We start from the raw sequence: 21,831 nt of genomic DNA, 5'->3' as shown, positions 1-21,831 counted from the left end.
AATACACACACAGTATAGGCACTGGCAATAACAATTATAGTTGCTAAGCACTGGAGTTCAGTGTTTACCACCCTCTCCTATTGCCTTTAGAAATATTACACCACCCCAATTTCTACTACACCCCTTGGCAGCCATTATCTCACTTGCCACCATTGTACAAAACAAGGGAGATTAGTTTAATGAGTTGCATATTTTATTAGCACAGCATTCCTTGCAGGTGTGGCTAAATCACTTCCAACTGATCAAGACTGAATTGTGGCCAACACAGTGTGCAAGTTGCTAGCCTTAATAACCCAAGTGTAGAAAAGCGACATTTGCCAGTTGAAATGACTAGGCCATTTCCAAAATATTGTGGCAGCTAGCACATTTTAATCATTTGTAAAATAAGTTATTAAAAGCAGATCTCAGCAACAGAAAACCCACAGCCAGCTATCCAACTTGTCTGAGTCTATTTGACCAGGAAATATATGAGTCCCCTCTGCAACTGTGTACACTTCCTGTACGCTTGACTTGGTTCTTGTTAGCTCAAATGCTTACACATTTACCTACTCCATTTTAGTAAGTTCCCTCAAATTACTTAGCAAGTCCCTGTACTAGATTGGTGAAAGCAAAGTACTATTGTGTCTACTGACACATTAGAATTTTCCACTAAGCATGTTATGTCTAGATTTTGTGTTTTGCAAGATGTCTAAATTTATTAACCTGTAACTAAAATGTTATTTTTTCTGCTTTAGCAACAAGTCTGTTTTGAAATAAGTTGATCTAAAGTCAGTTCTGTCATCATGCCTCTTATATTTGAATTAGAACTGCCACTAATAGCTGGAAAGAGGATTCCATCTTTTTAATCAGATCAAGCCATTATAGTGAAACTACTTTAGCCACCCCTACACAAAATCTGTAGAACAGTGAACTAGAAAATTAGAACATTATTGAGGATGCTGTTCTTGGTGTTGAGCCTGACGCTTAAGCAGGTGTAAAAGAAAGTCTTCCCTCATTCCTGGGTGAAAACAGGCCATTTGGTGGTACTATACTATGTGGGAGAAAGTGCTGATCATTGCCTCAGTTCTGAGACCTGTATGTCCAATTTCAGAAACTGTTCCTACACTACAGATGTGGGGGATTCTTGAACTAGTACACGCATAGATGGGAAATACTATGTTCTGTAAAAAAAGAAGCAAATTACATACAACCATAACACATTTTGAGTTAGATAACCTTTAAATGCTCTATTAAAAGAAGTAAGTGGAATAACCTTCATTACCAGAGACACATAGCTTTCCATTCACAATACTCTGACCTAGGGAGTTTAAAGATGTAATGTCCTTCTACATTAATTGGGTCTTGAGTCACACATGTGACTTCCATTATTACAATTTTTCAATTATAAATTATTGCCTCCAAGGATTTAAAATAAGGACTGTCAATTTACAAAACCAAATCCTTCTAAAAATATCAGCAACTGACAGCTTTTCCTGCCCTAAGTTAATTTCCACTTGCATAATTTCTTGGTATGACTTCAGTCAATAAAAAATAAATCACAATCTAGAGGCTTATTTTGAAAATTACCACCAATTTAACAACCTGCAATCCATATTTAATTTCATAGCAAAGCACCTTTGCAAAGAGAAGCTTAACACTAGTGTCTGGGTGGTTTAGAACTATCGACTTAAGAGGCTAACGAGACTCATGTAACTTGTTCAGCTGCGTCATGTGTTGCAAAACAGCACATGCTTGGTTATTTATATTGCTTTCATTAGTCAATCTTACCCTTTTCATTCCACTTGCAGTTTTATCAGAGAGCCTTGCTCTTCCTGGCAATAATAAACTGAGAACACTACAGTGTGAGTGCAACACCACAGACAATATTACACCAATATTATAGGGAGATTGTCATGGGCACAGCCAGGATTTTTTTTGGGGGGGGGCAGGCTTTATTCCAGGGGGCAGAACCTCATTTAAGTATTTTTATTGGTTTATTTGATTTAGAAACATTTGCAAGATCCTAAAACTTTCTGCACTACCAAAGGCTTGGAAGAGGGAATATTAACTGGCATAATGCTGTATTCTGCCAGAACAGTGAGCAGATATAAGTACTCCAATGAATTAGCTTTGGGTAGTCCTTATTCTTTTGCATTTATTGAATTATTTCACAATTCTTTTCAAAGGTAGTTTGTAACAAAATACACAGCAGCTATCATTCAGATGCATAAATGCATTTGGGCTTATTGGCCCATTTTCCCTTGAACGTAAGACAAAAAACTACCAAATCTCCAATCTGCTTTTTAAACTGCCCAGGCTTAAAAAGTGATTTGCTGCTCAGAAAGGGATCTCTGCAGAAAACAAAATGCCCCCAATTTATCCCAGTATAATCACAAGCTCTATCAAGAACAGTGTGTGTTGCCTCTTTGGCTTTTAATAACTTAACTTGTATGTGCCTCTGAGGCCTCAAAGCCTGAGTTCCAAGTCCAAGTGCTAGTAGGCTTTGTGTGTGTAAGAGAGAAAAGGCAGCTTAATTTTTTTTAAAAAAACAAAAGCCCTGAAGTTCTTCATATGCATTGGGATTTTAGTTTACTGTTCAACTCCCCAAATGGTAAACTGGCAGATTTGCAAAAAAGGAAAAGGAAATTTGAACTTAATTTTGTACAACAGTTTAGGCTCCTCGTGCAACATGAACCCAGAAATACTATCGTATACTGCAGAGCACATAAGAGAATAATCTGAATTACCACAAATGTTTTCCCTTGCTAGGAGTGACTGATAACCTTCATAGTGGTAGAGCAATCCTAGTCCCCAAAATTAAACACATTACTGTTAAATTATATTTGGATCACATTTTTTCATGTTTCCTCCATTGTGAGCAAACATAGGTTTAAAAGTTCTCTTTAATGAATCAAACCCCAACAGTTAAACAGTATGCACGGGGAGCTGACTAAGGAAACTACTGAAGGCAGGCAGGTGTGAGTTGTGTGTTGAAGGTGAGGGGAAACTGCTTACATGCAGAACTGACACATATACACAGGGAATGCAGCTAACAGGCAAATCCAAAGAAAGTATGCTTAATACCCTTTGAAATCAAAGTTTTAGAACTTAAGGTATTCATAATTCACATCATTTAGTAGTGTGTAAGGAACCACATCCTTTTTCTTGTGGTTTTTATTGCTGCAATTCTTTTAATCAAGCTACTTTTATTTCATCATTGATCTGCAGTAATGAAAACTACAGGTGTTTCCCTGTCTTTACATACGACATTGGAACATGATGTGCATGGTAAAAAGCAATTTCAAAGGGACCTAAAGGTGAGTTTAGTCATCTCTGGACTGGGCTGTGTGCGTCCAATCAACACTAGTTCTGTTTGAGACCAGAGAGATCAGGCACATCTTGAATGTTGAGAATCCTGTGATGCTCAAACTGAACAAGACTTCCATGCTGAGCTGTTATGAAAATACCTTTTACAAATAAAAGTCCTGTGGCAGAGCAGGTTATTCATATAAAACACTTTGTTTCCAAGGCATTAATGTTTTTACTACAGCAGTAAATCCATTACGCGATCCCTCATAACAATGTTACATAAGCAGTACTTCATTTTACACCACTGTAGAAGAGGCTAGTGTGCTACATTTCATATGGCATGCCTGCGTACTTAAGACAACTGCTTCCAACTACCAACTGTGCTGGAATATCAGTCTGGAGAATCATTTAACTGTTTCCGTTCGCAACTATTTTACAGGCCATTTTAAAAGTTATAAATACTTCCCACAACAACCAAGGGTAAAATAAAGTACTTGCTGCAAATCAACTGCTGAATATTTTTTTTACTTTGTCTTAAAGAAAAGCTTCTATATTTCAACGATGGTCTAGTTTTTATATAGCAAAACTATTAGTTCATGAGTAGAAACCATTTTTCTCTAGAGTGGTAAATATTTTCTCATCAGCGTACAAAACCAAATAAAATCTGCACGACTTATAATCATTTACTGTTTCTTTTAACTGGAAGCAATTCCAGTAAAAACAATTTGTGTACAGGCTGGAATACTGTAGTCTCATTCTCTACAAGGCAATGAAAGTATGAAGAACACTTATGGATAAAAAAAACAAGGCTGCCAGTGACTAGATGTTATGGGTCAGTTATTAGCATATGCCTGTAGTTCCTTAGATGATGTCTATGGCTGTTTGGTTTAGGGAACTCCATCTCCTTCTCTTTCAGCTATGAGTTGATGCTTCTGCTTCGTGACCAAATGCCGTGTAATGCCCAGTGCCCCCCCCTTTAAAAAACGTACAAAATTGTCTCCAATCAGTGGACCTACTGCAAAAAGATTGGGTTCCTTTGTGCATTCATATGTATATGGATCAATTTCAATAGGGTTACCTTTGCAGGTAATTGGTTCATTTGGGTTATGGCCTATACCCTGGCCTTGGCCCTTCAGGAAGCATAGGTTAGGATGAGAACCTATTAACACTAAGGCTACAGAGAACTTTAAGATCTTCTTCAATCCAGAGGCACTCTGCAGGACACATTTCATATCTGGCTGAAATGAAAGGACCCGATGTTCTGGAAAACTGGTATAAGCATGGTGCAAATTATAGTCTGTAGTGACTGACTGAGTGCACATCATATGGTAGACCTTATGGTATTCGGGGTAAAGCTTTTTAGGCAACTGTTTGAAAATCAAACTTGGATCAGTAACCCTCCTACGGAATGCATGAATTACAGGGATGTTGTTGTTATAAGCACACAGAACTGCATCAGCCGCTGTAAGTCCACCACCTATGATCAAGACTGGATCTGCTTTCCCACATAATATTCCTTTGTCGATAGCAGCACCAAACTCAGATATGGAATGCAGAACGAAAGGAAAGTCTTCACCTTCTACTTGGAGTCTGCCAGGAGAATCAAAAGTTCCAGTGGCAAGAACAACATTCTCAGCAAACAAACAGAATGGCACATGAGAGCCATCCGCTGCTCTCTGATAACCTCTGATTTCCCAGTTTCTCTTGATCAGTATAGTCTGTCCACCTTGCTCTTCTAGTTGCAAATGTTGTGGCAAAACATCTTCACTCACTTCACTTTCATCTTCATGGTCCTGTTCTCGGTAAAGCCTTGAGACAGACGTTATGTACGTGTTTTCCCTGAAGTTTTTTTGAAGGCCCATGACTTTAACATAGTGCTTGTAATAGCTAGCAATTTGCTCTGGCAGAACTCTGTCACACTTTATATTTCTGAAAAAGATAAAGATCAAATCTGATTATTCACATTTAGTTTACTGTTCACATTCACCACAGGAACACCTCCTTAAACTTGTAATGTGACTGTACGGCCATATTCAGGTCAGATTGCTACAGAAAGAATTTTCAGCTTTTGTATTAGATCAGTACATTTGTTTTTTCTTTTTGGCATGATTTATTTTTTGAAATGTTTTCACTGCTTATACTGGATTTGTTTTGCCCCAACAAGCCAGGATGGTTAACCAGCATTAATGTATGCTTTGTTGTTGAGATATGAATCCTGGCTTTTTAGGGCAAAATAAACCTATGAACACGAGTTTGGACATAATGCTAAGCTATCATCTTCCTGGTTGTTTCCCTGCTCACACAGGGGAGGAGTGAAGCAGGAGAAATGGTGGTCCTGCATCCTTGTTCAATTCAGTATAGTATGGGTTGTTAAGCAAAGATTCTTGGCTTTCTGTTATGCGCAGATGCAGACAGTGGCTCTCAAAGCATGACCTTCCAAGCAAGGCACAGACATTTGTGAGTGATGGCTCAAACTCTTTTCTGACTTTTGCATATGCACCTGTCAATCAACCCCATATTGCAGTTCAATTAGTATTTACATTTCCAGCCCCTGTATTGAATGGAAGGGCTGTAGATCATATGGAATATATATATATAACAATGTGAGGCCATATACCTGAGGTCCTACCCCAGGAACCCCAAAAAGCTAGTTTATTATTTTTACTTAGCTCTTTAAACATACAAGTCTGAAAACCACTGGCAGTGCAATCAATCTAGCTATGAATGCAGGCATCAAACATATTTAAAGAATTATGTAGTAACAAGACTTGGTCTCAGGGAAATTATGATATAGTTTTCCCAGAAAAAAAACAAATGAGAGTCTAGAATGTACAGCAAAGAAAAAAAAATCCTAAATTTGCTGCCCAAGAGGGAAATTTTAAATCATGAGCAGCTAAATTCAGCTTTAAATTCTGAAATCATGGATTTTTACCACATTCAGCGGAACCCACTGGCACTCCTTTGCTCACAACTACGAGAAGTACTTAAACTGAGCCAAAACATGCTAGGCTAAGTTGATCACTGAATTTTCAAAAACACAGAGGTCAATGCCGAGACTATGTGAGCTTTTCAAAAATAGGGGAGGTAGAAAATTTGGCAGTCGGTTCTTCGATGTCCCATCTCATCCAGCAGCCCTGGTTATCTAATCTATGAATCAAATCAAATCAAATCAAATCAAATCAAATGTCTTAAGCTTAAGTGTCAAAATGGTAGCTCATTGTTTACAAGCTGTTAGCATTATTAAATTACATGTAGAAGAGCATCTTGTACTTTTGAAAAATAGAGCACAGAAACATTGAAACTTTTGATTCTCCATCCACTAACAGAAGTAATTCCCCCCCCCATCAGTCATTACAAGAATGTTACAGTCCTCACCTTCGCTTGGTAGCAGTCCAGTCTTTAAATGTGTATCCAGGTAATTCCATCCAATCTCCAAAACTGATAGTCAGCATGGAACCTTCCATATTCTATGGAAAAGAAAATAATACCAGGACAAAATATTTAAAATATTGCTTAAGGTCATCTCAGTCCACCTACATTTCATAACAAAAAGAAAAAAAGATCCCATGAATCATGTTCTAAAGGACCAGCCTGTGTGCTATATTATCTGCTTTGCAGAAAGCTTCAACTTGGCAACTCTTCTTATTCCAGTTGTAATGTTTGGGACAGCTTGCCATGCACATCTTCAGGACAGCATGGAGTTTCAACTCCCAACATCTGCAGCTGTTATGAGAACTCCCCGAGTGATCCAGAGAATCCAGACAGCAAATTACACTAGACATTACAGCTAAGGAAATAAAGTCAGGAGGAAATCTCCTACAGCAGGTAGCCTACAGCCTTTGGCTTCATTTCTAGCCTTCCATGGTCTATTTTGCCAACTATGCAGCTCCACAATCTTCACAAAAAATATTACTAAAAATGCCCTCAGTTAATTGTGCAGGATGATAGTTCTTGGGGGGTGGGAAGGTCATAAATGGTCTGTGCTAGATTATCATTGTACTGGCCCAAATAATCAAGTGATGTAACTTCACTTTTCGGGTGTAACTAAGTGTTGTTCCTTTTAGAAACATATATACCTCCATAAAATCTAATACAAGGAGTGTAATGCATACCTAGTTTTCTACAAAAGGCAAGCCCAAAAATGTAAGCCTTTGGAAGTGAGCACAAAGATCATTTACAAAATAGGTATGTAGTATGTGACGTTTTTGGGAATTCTTTACACATTGGTTTATTCATTTAAAATATTAAGACACTCCCTATGATGCAGCGCCAAAACATGAACTTCTTCAAATGGGTACATGCCCAGGACTTACAACCAATCAGGAACAATGTGTGGTAGGTACCCATTGTTCCCATAGCCAACATGTAAGCTGAAGTTCTCTGATCAAGTGTGGTTCCAACAGCAAAATGGAAAAAGTTCTCACATGCCAAGCACCACCAGGTGGTCCTTTGCCAAGCACCATATGAGGGATATAGTGCTCTGGTTCCAGTTTCCAGTCAAGAACAGGTGGATAGTTAAATCCAAAGTCAGCATCAGGATGAAGCAGTGTGTCAAAGAGAACTGCAACAGGATTCGAAGAGCGTCCTTCTAGACCTTCTGCCAAGTACTCCAACTCCTAATGTGAGAAGACAGTTTTAAATGGCAATGTAGCTTTCCCTTAGAATATAAAATAATTTGCAGTAAAAGAGCTTTAACTCTCTATACCATGTTTCTCAGGCCTGGCTATATATAGATATCAGATGTACCAAACTTGTACTAGTTGTTTGCTTTTATCCCTTGCTTTCCTGATCACAATGAGTGCAAACAAGCTTCATTATGTCATCTGGCTTCTCCCCACGGATTACACACTTAAACCCTTGGGAATGATTTTAATGGAATCAAGTTTGAGCTGCAGTTGATACAAGGAACTGATAGTATGTTTTCTGTATGTCATATGATTAGTTTCTTTTCAGCTGATGAAAAGAGACTAAACATTTGGGGAAGTCCAAGTGGGCTTCATGATGCCTAAAACCATTTTCAGCTCATCCCTGTCATATCACTCATTAGAGTGATGTATACTGAACCCCATCAGCTAAGTTCACAGCCTGTGGCCTTGCAGGTGTTATTGGACTCTTGTCAGAGTTCAATTGGCATGGCCAATTGTCAGGGATGATGGGAGTTGTAGTCCAGCAACACCTGCAGGGTCACAGATCTCCCTTTTCTGGGCTCCTGCAAAAATAAATCTGTTAGTTTTTTAAGGTGATACAAGTCTGTTGTTCATGGAACACAGGTATATTAATGGTTATTTGACACAATGCCTAAACATTGGGCCTCTGTATTTAAATATAGTACATTTCTCATTACCAGGTTTGGTAATGAGAACTTCCTGGCAACATTTGCTGTCGGAGGCAGAGTGCCAAACAAGATATATTTTGGAGGCAGTTCTTATATTTTAAATACACAGGATTGTCATAAAAAATAATTGGCATTTTGGATCCCCAAGTCCTATTTGACACTGAAAAACCTGAAAAAAGCAGAATACTTTGCTTCTACCATGATGCACAACAGAAATGTGAACTAATTTTTCCAAGCTAAGAGTATGTAATTGTATATTATATATGTAATGCACTTTTCTTCCAGTCCTGATATGCAATTAAATGTGTAATTTCATAAGTGGTAGCTTACCTGATCAACAATAGAAAGATGACTAGATTCTTTTAATTTATTATGCAAAATAGGATTTGGATGTTCTGTTGCAGGAGACAAATATGGCCTGTATCCAGACAGCATGTATGAGAGGCAAATTCCCGATGGTCCATTACCTAATGGTATTTTAAAAATGACATAAGATTTACTAAAGTTTAAAATTGTAATCTGGACCAAGATAATGACTTTAATCCATGAAAGTCAAAGACATGCTTATCTTCCCCTCATTGCGATCAAGGAATTTAAGAGAGCTCAGCTTTTGCTATAGGATGCCTAGTATTTTTGCAAATATAGTCTAGACTATTATTTGCCAAGTATATTACCTTGATTCTGATTATTGAATTTCTGACTATACCAACACTGATCTGCTTATTGGTTGCTAACTTTCTGAATAGTGGCAGAAGAGCTAAAAGTCCCTTGGGTCCACACATATTTGGCTAGATAATCAGACATGTAAAATAAAATTTTACTAAAGTAGAGCCAGATTACTTTTTCATTTAATGTGAAGTTTCTTGGCTTCTTGACAGCTTTTTGTGCTGATATACAAATTTATTTCACAATATAATATAGTTTAAATTAGTTTATAGGTAATTTGTTGTTGATAATGTAATTGCTTTGAACCTGTATTTGATTACAAATCTGTGTTACTATTTATTTTGTTACTTTTTACAAAGCAAGTTTGTTGCTATTGTAAATTGAAGGAGTGTTATGGGTGGGTGGGGAAGACGCTTTTCTTAGCAATGAGATACCTTGTGTTGTGAAAAGGCAGAAAAACCATCTGCAGCACTTTGGAATAATATTTGCATAGCATCATGTCACCGAAACTGATCCTAGGGCAGCATAGAGCCTCAGATATCATAAAATAATAGTACTTCCTCCTTCAACAGTATAATCCAAACCACTTTCACTTCTAGGTTAACATCTAATATAAAACATCCTACATTTTTGCAGGCTACATATTTTATTCCAATTACTGTACAGCAAGGAATTTGTTTCACTGTTTCATGGTTTTAATAGAAGAAGAAGAAGAAGAGTTTGGATTTGATATCCCGCCTTTCACTCCCCTTCAGGAGTCTCAAAGCGGCTAACATTCTCCTTTCCCTTCCTCCCCCACAACAAACACTCTGTGAGGTGAGTGGGGCTGAGAGACTTCACAGAAGTGTGACTGGCCCAAGGTCACCCAGCAGCTGCATGTGGAGGAGCGGAGACGCGAACCCGGTTACCCAGATTACGTGACTACCGCTCTTAACCACTACACCACACTGGCTCTGTAAGTCCCAATTACAGATATTCTTCCAGTCACCAAATATGGAGACAAAGCTATTTTGCCATTCAAAAACTGGCCTCCCAAGCTGTTTCCTCCCCGACCCGAAGTAGGAGGGGTGGCCAACTGGAAACAGAAAAACAGCTAAGGATGAAACACTCTACTCTCCCTAAAAAGTGGAGGAGCTTGAGTCCTCTCATTTTGATTACATGAGTTTCTATGTTCTTGTTGTTAGATACTTTTAAAAAAGGGCTTAATTTTTGTTGAAGTGCTGTTCAGATACAAAAAGATAAAGCACAGGTAAAGGTAAAGGACCCCTGGACAGTTAAGTCCAGTCAAAGGCGACTATGAAGTTGTGGTGCTCATCTCGCTTTGAGGCCGGGGGAGAAGGCGTTTGTCCACAGACAGCTTTCCGGGTCATGTGGGCAGCATGACTAAACCGCTTCTGGCACAACGGAACACTGTGACAGAAACCAGAGCACACGGAAACACCGTTTATCTTCCTGCCACAGGAGTACCTATTTATCTACTTGCACTGGCGTGCTTTTGAACTGCTAGACTCAAAATCAAATAGACATGATACAAAAGGAAAAAGAAATGGGGAGGGGAGAGGAAAGCGAGTATTAGAGCAGCTGCTCCATCACAGACATGACCAGGTTGCATGTAACGGGTATATAGGGCCCCAAAGGGCTAGATTCAGTGACAAGGAGGTACACTTTGGCAATTCCTATTCTACTATACAACATTATATTTTCCCCAGTTATGGAGGAAACCATTATAGCTCAAATATTTTTCCAACTGCATCAAATCACAATATACCTGTATAATAGGATAACTAGACTCTCAATTATATCACAACTTAATAAGCAGTCCGTGATAAGGCAAGGTTGTTAAATTATAATTAATAAATTTCAAACACATTCAATATTTTAGATTCTTATTCATATACTGAAATTCTGAGAATAACTCACCTATTACTACCACTGGCAAACTCAGTGGTGGGTCCACAGGTAGAGTAGCTTCTTCTAGTAAGGGCATTGTTTTAACATTTGTCCCAAAGCTGTCACCAAAATACTGCACTAAGGAATTCAAAAAGTGTCCTTCGGTTTCAGGGCTACAGTAGTTTCTATTTAAAAGGGAAAAAAAATCAGTTCATCACTACAATACATTATTAATAAAATAAACTTAAGTTAATATAAAGTCATTGGCCTGATGATAGTCTGTCAGCACTTAGGAAAATTTCAGAGTTGCAAATCCACTTTGCCTTTTCCTAAACTAATACTGCTATTTTGGAATCCTACAGGGAAAAAGTAGGGTTTTTTACCCATATATGTTTACAAAAGGACAGACGAGTGTGCATGTTGAGTGACACACATTTCTTTTACAATAAATTGTCTGATACAATTTCTATAACTAATAATCAGGGGTAACTGGTCATACATTTAAATGTCTACGAAGCTATATTATTTTTTTGATATATTAACTAATGCTTGTGACTTGGATCCTTATTTTCTCTTCTACAGAAGGCTCCTTCTATTTGTGTTTTGAACCCAGAGGACACACCCATTGGTAGAAGGGAGGAGGTGTTTTTTGCTGACTTCCCCTTCCCCCCCACCTTCCATATGGTTCCTGAATCCTCCAGGGCACATTTTGGTGGGGCACCTGCAAGGGGAATCAGGAAAAAATTGCCTTCTCCCTACCACCAGAGAGAGTATCCCATGAACTGAGTGCCACTCAAAGGATCTTTGGATCAAAACCAAAATATTTATTAAGAAGAATGTATGAATTGGTTCCAAAATAGCTTCTAAGAATAAATCATTGCATAATCTAAGTGCAATGCAAGCGCTTTCTCAAGAATTTAAATGGAAATGTACAGTTCTGCAGTTGGTTCCCTCCCTCCTCCTACAATCCAGGAATCTGCCAACTCTGACACTAATTGTATTTCCCATCAAATCCACCTCTAAGCTAATATTTAAGTAGGCACTGCTGGCTCTAGGACTGCTTTTGCACAGTCCTACATTCGGCACATGTCAGCCTCAAGCATTTTCCTTTCCTTGGTAAAGCTCATATAACCTCATCCAGAATACAGTTGTCTGCCTCCCTGGAACCAAAAATCACACAGGACATTCATGCATGCAAACATACTTATATGCAGCTAAAGATACAGATTAAGCTTAGGACAAACCCTGCAGTGCCATACATGTGGCAAATTCATGGTTAAAATAATAGAAACCATGGATAATTGGAACCAATTCTATGCTTGCTGTCAACTATCAGGTCATTTAAATGGCTTAAATATAGGCATCTATGGTACTCTACTGCAGAATATATCTCAATAAAGCTTAATAGGTTCCCCACATCTCTGTTGTGGCTACAAACTAAAGGAAGCTATGTTGTTTTGCAAAACCACAATGTCTGCACGCTGACAAGTGTACCTTTTTCTGCTGTCCTCCCTTGTAATCTATGGAGTTTTACATTAAAGGCTAAAGTGAAAAAGTATTTATGGGCTTTTTACAGGCATCTGTGGACAAAAGGATGCACAACTAGATGGGCCCCAGGTCTGCTCCAGCAGGACTCTCACTCTGTTCTTACACCAGTGAAAACCAGCATCAGTAACACCTTTCCTACACTATACCAGTCTATTACAGTTACACATTCATCTTCACAGGAAATATCTTCAGATATTTAAAATACAGGATATGACATAACACAACATCTGTTTAGAAGAGTTTGTTAAATATATGGCAGTTAAGTTACGCTTGCTTATGCCAAGACAATTAGAACGATAGCACTAGCAAATATTCTAGCCAGCCACCTTACACCAAACACCACCAGAAATTACAGCAGAAACTAAAATGCAAAGGCTGCACTGTAACCCGCAAAACAAATGACTGCATACCCTTTTTGGGTGGTGTCAGCTACTATAAGTAACATCTGAAAGATCCCTATGAAATTTGTCAAAAATCAGAAAACCATGATGAGGTATTCAACACCCTTTCACAGTTGACCTACTATTTACCCATCAATTTAAATTTCCAGAGATACAGGCTATGAGTTATGGGCATTGGGTAAAATTATTTATGGCTCTACGATAGTCTGGGACTTGAAGTCTAGGATAGCCTAACTTTCTGAAGACATTCTTTTACCAGTTGGCTACCAGAAAGTATCATTTTGCTCCATTCTATATCCATAAATTTAGCCTGCAACTGTAATATTTAATCAAAATCCAAGAACAGAAAGGAATTTTTCTCTTCTCTTCCACCCAACATTAAAGACATGCCTACAGAAATTCCCAGTCCATATACTGTTTCATGGAATGGTCTCAAGAACTAAAAGACTAAAGTGAAGCAGCAATGGGGATGATCAGTGCCTAAACAATGGTAGACCTGCAAAGAATCTTACCTACAACTAGTTTCATCATGGAAGAATCTCCAGAAGTGAAGCGTACCTTCGTCTCTAAAAGCTTACACCATACTGAACGTGTTAAGTCTTTTAAAGTGCCCAAAGCCTCTTTTGCTGTTTTATTCACGGAAGAAAGATAGAATACAAATATACTGTATACACAAACAAGTGAGGTGGCATGTGAGTGTTTATATAAAGGACCCCTGGACGGTTAAGTCCAGTCAAAGGCGACTATGGGGTTGCGGCGCTCATCTTGCTTTCAGGCCGAGCCAGTGTTTGCCCACAGACAGCTTTGTGGGTCATGTGGCCAGCATGACTAAACCGCTTCTAGCACAACGGGACACCATGACGAGTGCCAGAGTGCACGAAAACACTGTTTACCTTCCCACCGCTGCGCTACTTATTTATCTACTTGAAATGGTGTGCTTTTGAACTGCTAGTTTGGCAGGAGCTGGGACAGAGCAACAGGAGCTCGCCCCATTGTGTGGATTCGAACCACCGACCTTCCGAATGGCAAGCCCAAGAGGCTCAGTGGTTTAGACCACAGTGCCACCCCCCCTATGTGTACACACACACGCACAAAACCACGTGTGCACATAAATGCCATGTGTGCTGCAGAGAGGCGATTTCCAAGCCTACCTGCTTGTCATGCAACAACATTTCAAATCACGACCCATCTTGGCCATTCAGAAATCTGCCGCCGCCGCCATCATCATCTATGGAAAGGCGATGTTCCTTTTTGTGTGGCTCGTCTGGGTGGGCCTTTGCTTTGCTTCCTCCCTTCCCTCTGTCTTTAGGAGCATCAGCCAGCAACACACCTTACCACGCACCTTCCCTTCTAACTCCCTCCTCAGCACCACCACCCAAGTCGCGCCTCCAGGATGCTCTTCAAAGCACCTCACCTTCTCCCTTCCTCCGCTTACAGAGAGCGGGCACGCGCGCGCGCGCGCCCCCGGCCGACCCCGTGACCTTCCCCCTTCGCTCCTCCACCTCCTCCTCCTCAGTGAAGCGCAGGCCGGCCGGCCGGCTGGCTGAGGAGAAGCAGCAGCAGCGGGCAGGAAGGCATCCCGCGCGGACTCCCACATCGCGTCAACCGCCGGCTCTGAGAGGAGAGGGAGGAGCCGGAAGAGAAAGGGGAGGATGGAAGGAGCCTTTTCTTTCTCTCTCTACCCCCCCCCGCCGTCCCCCCCCCCTTTGACCCACAAACCTATTTCCCTCGGCCGGCCTGGCGAATAAGCGTTACCTGAAGTGACCGGCTAGGGAACACCGGCAGCACCAAACCGTCATGAGGGATTAACGGGGGTGGGGAGGGGGAGGGGGAAGAGAAGAAGCGTCGAGGCGGCAGATGGGGGATGTGGCCGTTGCTGCTGCTGCTGCTCTTCCTCCGCCGCCGCCGGCTCTTGTTCTCCCTCCCGCCGCCGCCGCCGCACTGGGGGCCGCTGTCGGCCGGGCGCCTCTCCTCCTCCCGCCTTCTTGCCTCACATGCGGCACTAGGCCAGTCACACGGGAGCGAGGGAGGAGCCTCCGCCTGGCACCGGCGGCGGCGGCGGCGGAGGAAGGGGAGGGAGGCGCCTCAGCCCCCCGCCAACGCCTTCCTCGCGGTCCTCCGCGGAGGAGCCGCTACTCCAAGGGGGGCGGGGAAAGGAGCACCGCTCTCCCCAACAACGGCCGCTGCCGCTGCTGCTTGATGGCGACACCATGTGATAAGAGATGAAAGTCGGCGGCGAGCGGGAAATGTTGGGGGTTGCGCAGTAGATACGCCGCGCACATAACGAGGTCGCGAGGTCGAAAGTTGGGGGGGGGGAGGAATGCATCGGGGTTTATCGACGCCTCGTTGATTTTCCATAAGTGGCACCGTTTCCTTAGTTTCTGTCCACCCCCTCCCGAAATAAACTTGGCCGGATGTCACCATCTCTCTACACGCTTCTTCTTTTCAACACCCTCTTCCCCATTTCCGAACAACGTTCTCACGTGTAGGCACGCGGAGCCTGAGGGAGCCGGTGCAAATACTGCTGCTGCTGTAGTTTTACAGCTGAAATGGTGGTCCTTATTATTTATGATTTTCAGTTCTATACATTTCAATAATTTTACAGTCATTTTAACATTTCAAAACTTGACTTCCTCCCCCCCCTTCCTGCGGTTCCTTAATTTTTTTCTGCATATTCCAAATTAACATTTTCTCATTTATTGATTTGCTTTAAATGTATACTCTTTTGAATGAAATGAAATGTATACTCTTATAAAAACTGCAGGTTATTACAGTAATCCTGCCAGTGTTCTTTTCTGTTTACAATTTATTTTTAAACATTCAATAAACCATTTCCATTCATCTATAAAAAGTTTGTTATCTTGATTTCTCATTTTTCTGGTAAGTTTCGTCATTTCTGCATATTCCATAAGCTTTTTGTATCCATTCTTCTTTCTCTGGGACTTCTTTCCGTTTGGGGGCAAGTAAAATTCTTGCTGCTGTAGTCACATACATGAATAAATTTATATACCGTTTGAGTAGTGCTGTCCCTATACTGTAATTCCCAAAAGGATCTTTTTAAGCACCTTTATCTCTTTCCTATTGTCCTCCTGGGCAGATGGATGCCTTTATGAGATAGCACCTGGGCTTCTGGGTCCTGAATGTCCCCTGCCTGACATCTTGTGCCTAATTCCCAGCTATTAAGTGCTGGGGTGGGCGGGGTGGTGGTGGTGGACATCAGCTGAAGTATCATTAACAGATAGCAGTGCTTTTCCACTAAGTAATTTGGGTTGTCAGTGGGGCATCGTCCCACATGTGTCAGATGATACTTAGTGGAACCTTTGAGAGAGGAAACAGCATTTAAGGTGAAGGTTGTGTTCCCCACCAACTCTCACCACTTCTGACTCCACCACTTCCTGCAGGATGTGTGGGTCAAAGACACTGGGCTGCTGTGAGTTCCTCAGCTGTCTTGCACATATTAGTGCAGAGATAATCACAAAAGTATACCCATTATAGAAGCTTTAACTATTCTGCCAAGTGCCAAACCAATGATCAGAGAACTTCTAGAACATCCCACTGCTGGTAATGGCTCCCCCCCCCCCATTTTAATCCTGATCTCCCCAACTTTTCTTTCTCGGAGTGATGCAATCACCCAATCACAACAGGTTGTGTAAAATTTAGCATTAATCGTGAGCTTTTTAAATAAATTGTATCCTAGTGGGGGGGGGAATCTGTTAGATGCACAATTATTTAGGAACCAGACCAGTTCTTGACCAAAACTATTAGCACCACCATAGAATATTATATTTGCATCTTCCCTGGATCATCTGGATATCAGTGACAAAATAACGAGCCAGTTATACTAGCATTTTACAAGCAAGAGGGTAGCCCTGCCTGACAAAGCATCTCAAATGTCATGGACTGGTTGGAGGCAGAAGAATGGTGGGAGGAACCAGCTGAGGAACCTCCAAGGGAAGAAGGCTCAAAGCCCAGGGAGTGGTGGTGGGATGGCAATGAGTGGTCAGAGGAAGAAGACTGGGAGAAGAAGGTGTAGGAAGCTGAAGAGGTAACTGAGCTGGGAAAGTCTTGTGTCAGAGTGAAGTCCAGAAGAAGCAGGAGAGGAGGGAGGCCAAGAGGTAGAGATAAGTCAGGCTGGTATAGAAGCTCACTTCTCTCCCTCCTGTACCATGCTCCTCTCCTCCCCCAGGCTCCCAGGACCAAGAGAGGCATGAAGTGAAAGGAGCAAAGGCACACAGGTGCAGTCCCAGATTGCTTGGGGAAAACCCTGGAGAGGAGGGGACTTAGGCAGAGTTGCTGTGCTCATTAGGCCTGGCACCCCTGTGAAGATCCTGGTTTTTTCCTCATAAAGAGCTGACTTCACTTATTCTGATTACTGCTGGCTCAATCCTGACATCAACTGCAGCGGCAAATAAGGTAAAAAGCAAGTTAGGCAGTTGTGTGATTTTGCAAGGAGGCCAAGGTAACCAAAATCTGTATGTTTTAGTGACCAGCATAGGAGGGTAGCTGACTGAACCACAGCTATACAGTGGAAATGGTCATAACCTGCTTTATTAAAAAAAATAAAGATTGATTGAATTAAAAGAGTTTTTACAAACCTATATTCAGGAAGATTAAATGCAAATAAGTCATGGGAATATAAATGCTTCCCTGGTGAAGAATAAATCCATTATACTACTATCCCTTGTAGTACAGTTTATCCTTTTTTCTAAAATTCTCTGTGTATTTGATTTCCTGGCACATGTACTGGGGGATTATTAGATTCAATGTCTAATTGTTCCTTTCCCAATGCTGTAAACAGAACAGCAGTGTTTTAGTCTGCCATGCAAGTTCCTGAGGGATATGCTGTGTTCAGTGAATTCCTCTGCATTTGTTCATCTTTATATCACACGGAATATAAGCGACAAAGCGATGGGACTTAAAAGTATTAAGATTAGGGCATTAAAAAAACAACAACCTAAAGGGCTATGAACATTATCCATTACTGTTTTTCAGTAAAATTTGTAGCCTAATCTTTAAACACAAATGCTAGCACAAATAGTCAAATACTATGGTTGATCAGTCCTAAAAAACAGAACCTTTAACACATTTTCTTGTAAGATTTGTTTCAAGATAATAATTTGGATTGAATGAATCCTAATGGAATCTTAATTGAGCAATTTATGAAAAACAAGGACTTACTAGTTTGCTCTTATAGCCTCCTGTTCAAGTCTAAGGGTTAATAGGGTCATCTTCACACATATTTTAGATTGGCGAATAGGGTTCAACAAGTTGGACCTGTAATAAAATTGGCGAATAGGGTTCAACAAGTTGGACCTGTGTTCAAGCCATGTCATTTTCCAGGGCATTCTATTCTATCCCCTATTTCCTGCCCTCTTCCTTCTCTCTAATAGTGAGTCAACATTCTGTTTTGGCTACCAGTGCTTTGGCTCTGGGAGAATACATTTGATAGCCAGCATAGAGAGCCTTGTCAGTCTCAGCACTGGCTCTTTGCACTGGGCTTTTGGATCGGGCTAATGTTTAAATAACTTGGCTTCAAGGCTCCCTCCTCCCAAGTGGGAAGCCAGACCCAATATGGGTAGTTCAAAAGTGATGCAGAGGTTGTATTACATTCAATAATGTAAAAAGTGACTGATAACAATGTGAAAAGTAAATTAAGTAGTCTAGGCTCTTCTGCAGTAAATTGGTTTGTGGAGGAGAGATTGCACAATAACATAGTATTGTAGATTTGCTGCTAAGGAAAGGTGTTAATACTTGTATCTTGCACTAACAAAGCAGATTTACTGTGTAAATAATATGGTTGTGTGGCAAGGTTTCATGTTTATAAATAAATAAATAAGTAATCCCCAAAGCAATTGCAGGAATTGGCCCTTTAGTTACATAAAAACAAGCAGCCTGGTTAAAAATAGAAATGAACACTGTCTGTCATTCCATAAACAAATCCCTTCCACTACAGACGAGACATTTTTGCAGCTCCAACAATAGATGCCTTTATTTACCATTCAATAACAGTAGAAAGGTCAAAACCATTGCTTTCTTTCCATAGACACTATTTTTAATTGGTAAGCACTTTTGATCCCCCCCCCCAAAGCATCACATTCTATTAAATTGATTAACACAATATAAACGGCTGAATAATTGCATCTTCCTAAGGATCAGTTGGGACGCGGGTGGCGCTGTGGGCTAAAGCCTCAGCGCCTAGGGCTTGCCGATCGAAAGGTCGGCGGTTCGAATCCCCGCGGCGGGGTGCGCTCCCGCTGCTCGGTCCCAGCGCCTGCCAACCTAGCAGTTCGAAAGCACCCCCGGGGGCAAGTAGATAAATAGGTACCGCTTACCAGCGGGAAGGTAAACGGCGTTCCGGGTGCGGCTCTGGCTCGCCAGAGCAGCGTTGTCACGCTGGCCACGTGACCCGGAAGTGTCTCCGGACAGCGCTGGCCCCCGGCCAATAGATGTGAGATGGGCGCACAAACCCCAGAGTCTGGCAAGACTGGCCCGTTCGGGCAGGGGTACCTTTACCTTTACCTTTAAGGATCAAAGGTCTGTTCATCGAAAACCACCATGAGCGAAAACCTATGCAGCTAAGCCTGCAGTCCCAAACACATTTACTTAGGGAGTAAGCTTCACTGAACAGCTTCTAGTGGGTTCAGCTTCTAGTACACCACATTTGCATTACTGTGTGTTGGTCTTGTGTTTGCGTTGCTCCAAGACAGGCACGAATTCAGCGGCGCTTGCTTAAATCACTGCCACTTTCTTTTCCTCATCAATGCCACTTTCTTTCCTCCACTTTTCCTTTTCCCAACAATGGAAGGAAACCTCTAATATACCAATAGAGGCTTGGGTTAATAATATCTGGAGTATTGCTCTATCAGAATGCCACATATACCATTGGTGACTAATCAAGCGCATCTCCAAAAAAGATAGCTTTGATACTACCTGGTCTCCCCTTTTCTCTTTCACTGAAGAACAACAGGATATTTTAATACCGTCATCATCACTGAGGTGTCTGTGGAGGGGATATATTCATTGAAAATGTTAGCTTTGTCCCCTTTTCAAAAAAAGGAACCTACCTGTTTGTTAAGTCTGCCACCAGAGGTCATTCTCTCTGTATATCCCTGCCACTCTGTAGGCTTTCTTAATAATAATGAATATTATTTACAAGCTGCTATGTGACAGGGTGCCTGGAGAGCCACATTATAGACATTTTTTTAAAAAAAATAAATCCCCATGATTTTAACTGATTTTATATCTACTGCTTTTTGTATTTTTACTGTTGCTACGATAATTGCCATTGTTTCTGATGTTTTTGATCTGTTTCATTTTTTTTATAGTTCTCTTTTGCAGGCTATCTTGAAAATCTAGATTAATAAGATTCTGGAAGAAGAAGAAGAAGAAGAAGAAGAAGAAGAAGAAGAAGAAGAAGAAGAAGTATTTCTCCACCTAGCAATTACTTCTGCTGCTGAGGAGGTTTCCCCAAACTCAGAATACTCCTTTGGCATCACATATTTTTTATAAGCAATATGAAAGCTTTCTGCAAGAGATAAGGGACAGCTCATAAAAGCAAAATATGCATTTCCCCCTAATGAAAGTAGTTTCATTCCAGTGGTGGCAGGTTTTATTCCAATAGCAGTTTGAACTTGTATGCCCTGTTGCTAGGTTTTCATCCACCGACACCATTAGAAGAAGCAAATTGGTGATCTGCCCCCCTAAATATAGCAAAGAACATTTATGTGCATCAAAGGGTGTTTAATAGGTTAAAATAAAAATAAATTCAACCTTGACTGTTTTTTTTAACTGCTATTTTCTGTCTGCAGCTACCCAGCTAGAATAGTAGATAGCCGTCTTTTGCAAATGGACTTTTTATTACAAGCGGGAAATGGATGGTAATGGATAATAAGACATTTTCACACCTCTCCTTTCCTGGGCCTGTTGTTGTTCAAGGTTTTTATAAATGACTTGGATGAAGGAATTGAGAGGATGCTCATAAAATCTGCAGATGATACCAAACTAGGAGGGGTAGCTAATGCTGCAGAAGAAGAAGAAGAAGAAGAAGAAGAAGAGGAGGAGGAGGAGGAGTTTGGATTTGATATCCCGCTTTATCACTACCTGAAGGAGTGGGGCTGAGAGACTTCAAGAAGTGTGACTGGCCCAAGGTCACCCAGCAGCTGCATGTGGAGGAGCAGAGAGGCGAACCCGGTTCCCCAGATTACGAGTCTATCACGCTTAACCACTACACCACACTGGCTCTCAAGACAGAATTGGGACTCAATATTACCATTACAGTTTGGAGAACTGGGCCCAAACTAATTTCAATAGGGGCAAATGTCAGGTTCTGCACTTAGGTAGGAAGAACAAGCTGCACAAATATAAGATGGGGGACACCTGGCTTGCTAGTAGTATATATGAAAAGGATCTAGGGGTCTTAGTAGACCATAAGCTTACCATGAGTCAATAGTGTGATGCAGCACCAAAAAAGGCTAATGCTATTCTAGGCTGCAATCACAGAAGTATAGTGCCCTGATCAAGGGAAGTAATAGCACCAGTCTATTCTGCCTTGGTCAGACTACACCTGGAATACTGTGTCCAGTTCTGGGCACAACAATTTAAGGATATTGACAAGCAGAGGAGGGTGACCAAGATGATCAAGGGTCTGGAAATCAAGCCCTGTGAGGAATGGTTGAGTGAGCTGGGTTTGTTTAACCTGGTAAA

General features: G+C 41.1%; 1 protein-coding gene across 2 annotated transcripts; it reads right to left on the bottom strand.

Moving 5' to 3' along the window:
* Window positions 1-3,953: 3,953 nt before the first annotated feature.
* OSGIN2 (oxidative stress induced growth inhibitor family member 2) lies at window positions 3,954-14,942 on the bottom strand. Of its 2 annotated transcripts, none has more exons than XM_082233661.1 (6): window positions 14,884-14,942; window positions 11,210-11,364; window positions 8,954-9,090; window positions 7,713-7,904; window positions 6,664-6,755; window positions 3,954-5,217 (listed from the first exon to the last, which is right to left on the bottom strand). In XM_082233661.1, exons 1-6 carry the CDS (start codon window positions 14,925-14,927, stop codon window positions 4,176-4,178), a joined length of 1,662 nt encoding a protein of 553 aa, XP_082089787.1. In that variant the 5' UTR covers window positions 14,928-14,942; the 3' UTR covers window positions 3,954-4,175. The 2 variants fall into 2 exon arrangements, with proteins under 2 accessions (XP_082089787.1, XP_082089786.1); XM_082233660.1 differs by lacking the exon at window positions 14,884-14,942 and adding an exon at window positions 14,280-14,341.
* Between the last annotated feature and the right edge of the window lie 6,889 nt (window positions 14,943-21,831).

The sequence above is a fragment of the Podarcis vaucheri genome (genome assembly GCF_965113315.1).
Source record: "Podarcis vaucheri genome assembly, chromosome: 8".
NCBI classification, from domain to species: Eukaryota; Metazoa; Chordata; class Lepidosauria; order Squamata; family Lacertidae; genus Podarcis; species Podarcis vaucheri.
The sequence above is the reverse complement of the archived record's forward strand: the minus strand, read 5'-3'. Positions and strand labels throughout refer to the sequence as shown.

Bases quoted from the DNA above. Each gene is read 5' to 3' on its own strand.
- OSGIN2 (XM_082233660.1), bottom strand. From the start codon at position 14,326: ATGGCCAAGATGGGTCGTGATTTGAAATGTTGTTGCATGACAAGCAG. The intron at 9,091-11,209 runs GTGAGTTATTCT...AAATACCATTAG, and splicing joins TTTGCCAGTGGTAGTAATAG to GTAATGGACCATCGGGAATT. The intron at 5,218-6,663 runs GTGAGGACTGTA...TATCTTTTTCAG, and splicing joins TGGACTGCTACCAAGCGAAG to AAATATAAAGTGTGACAGAG.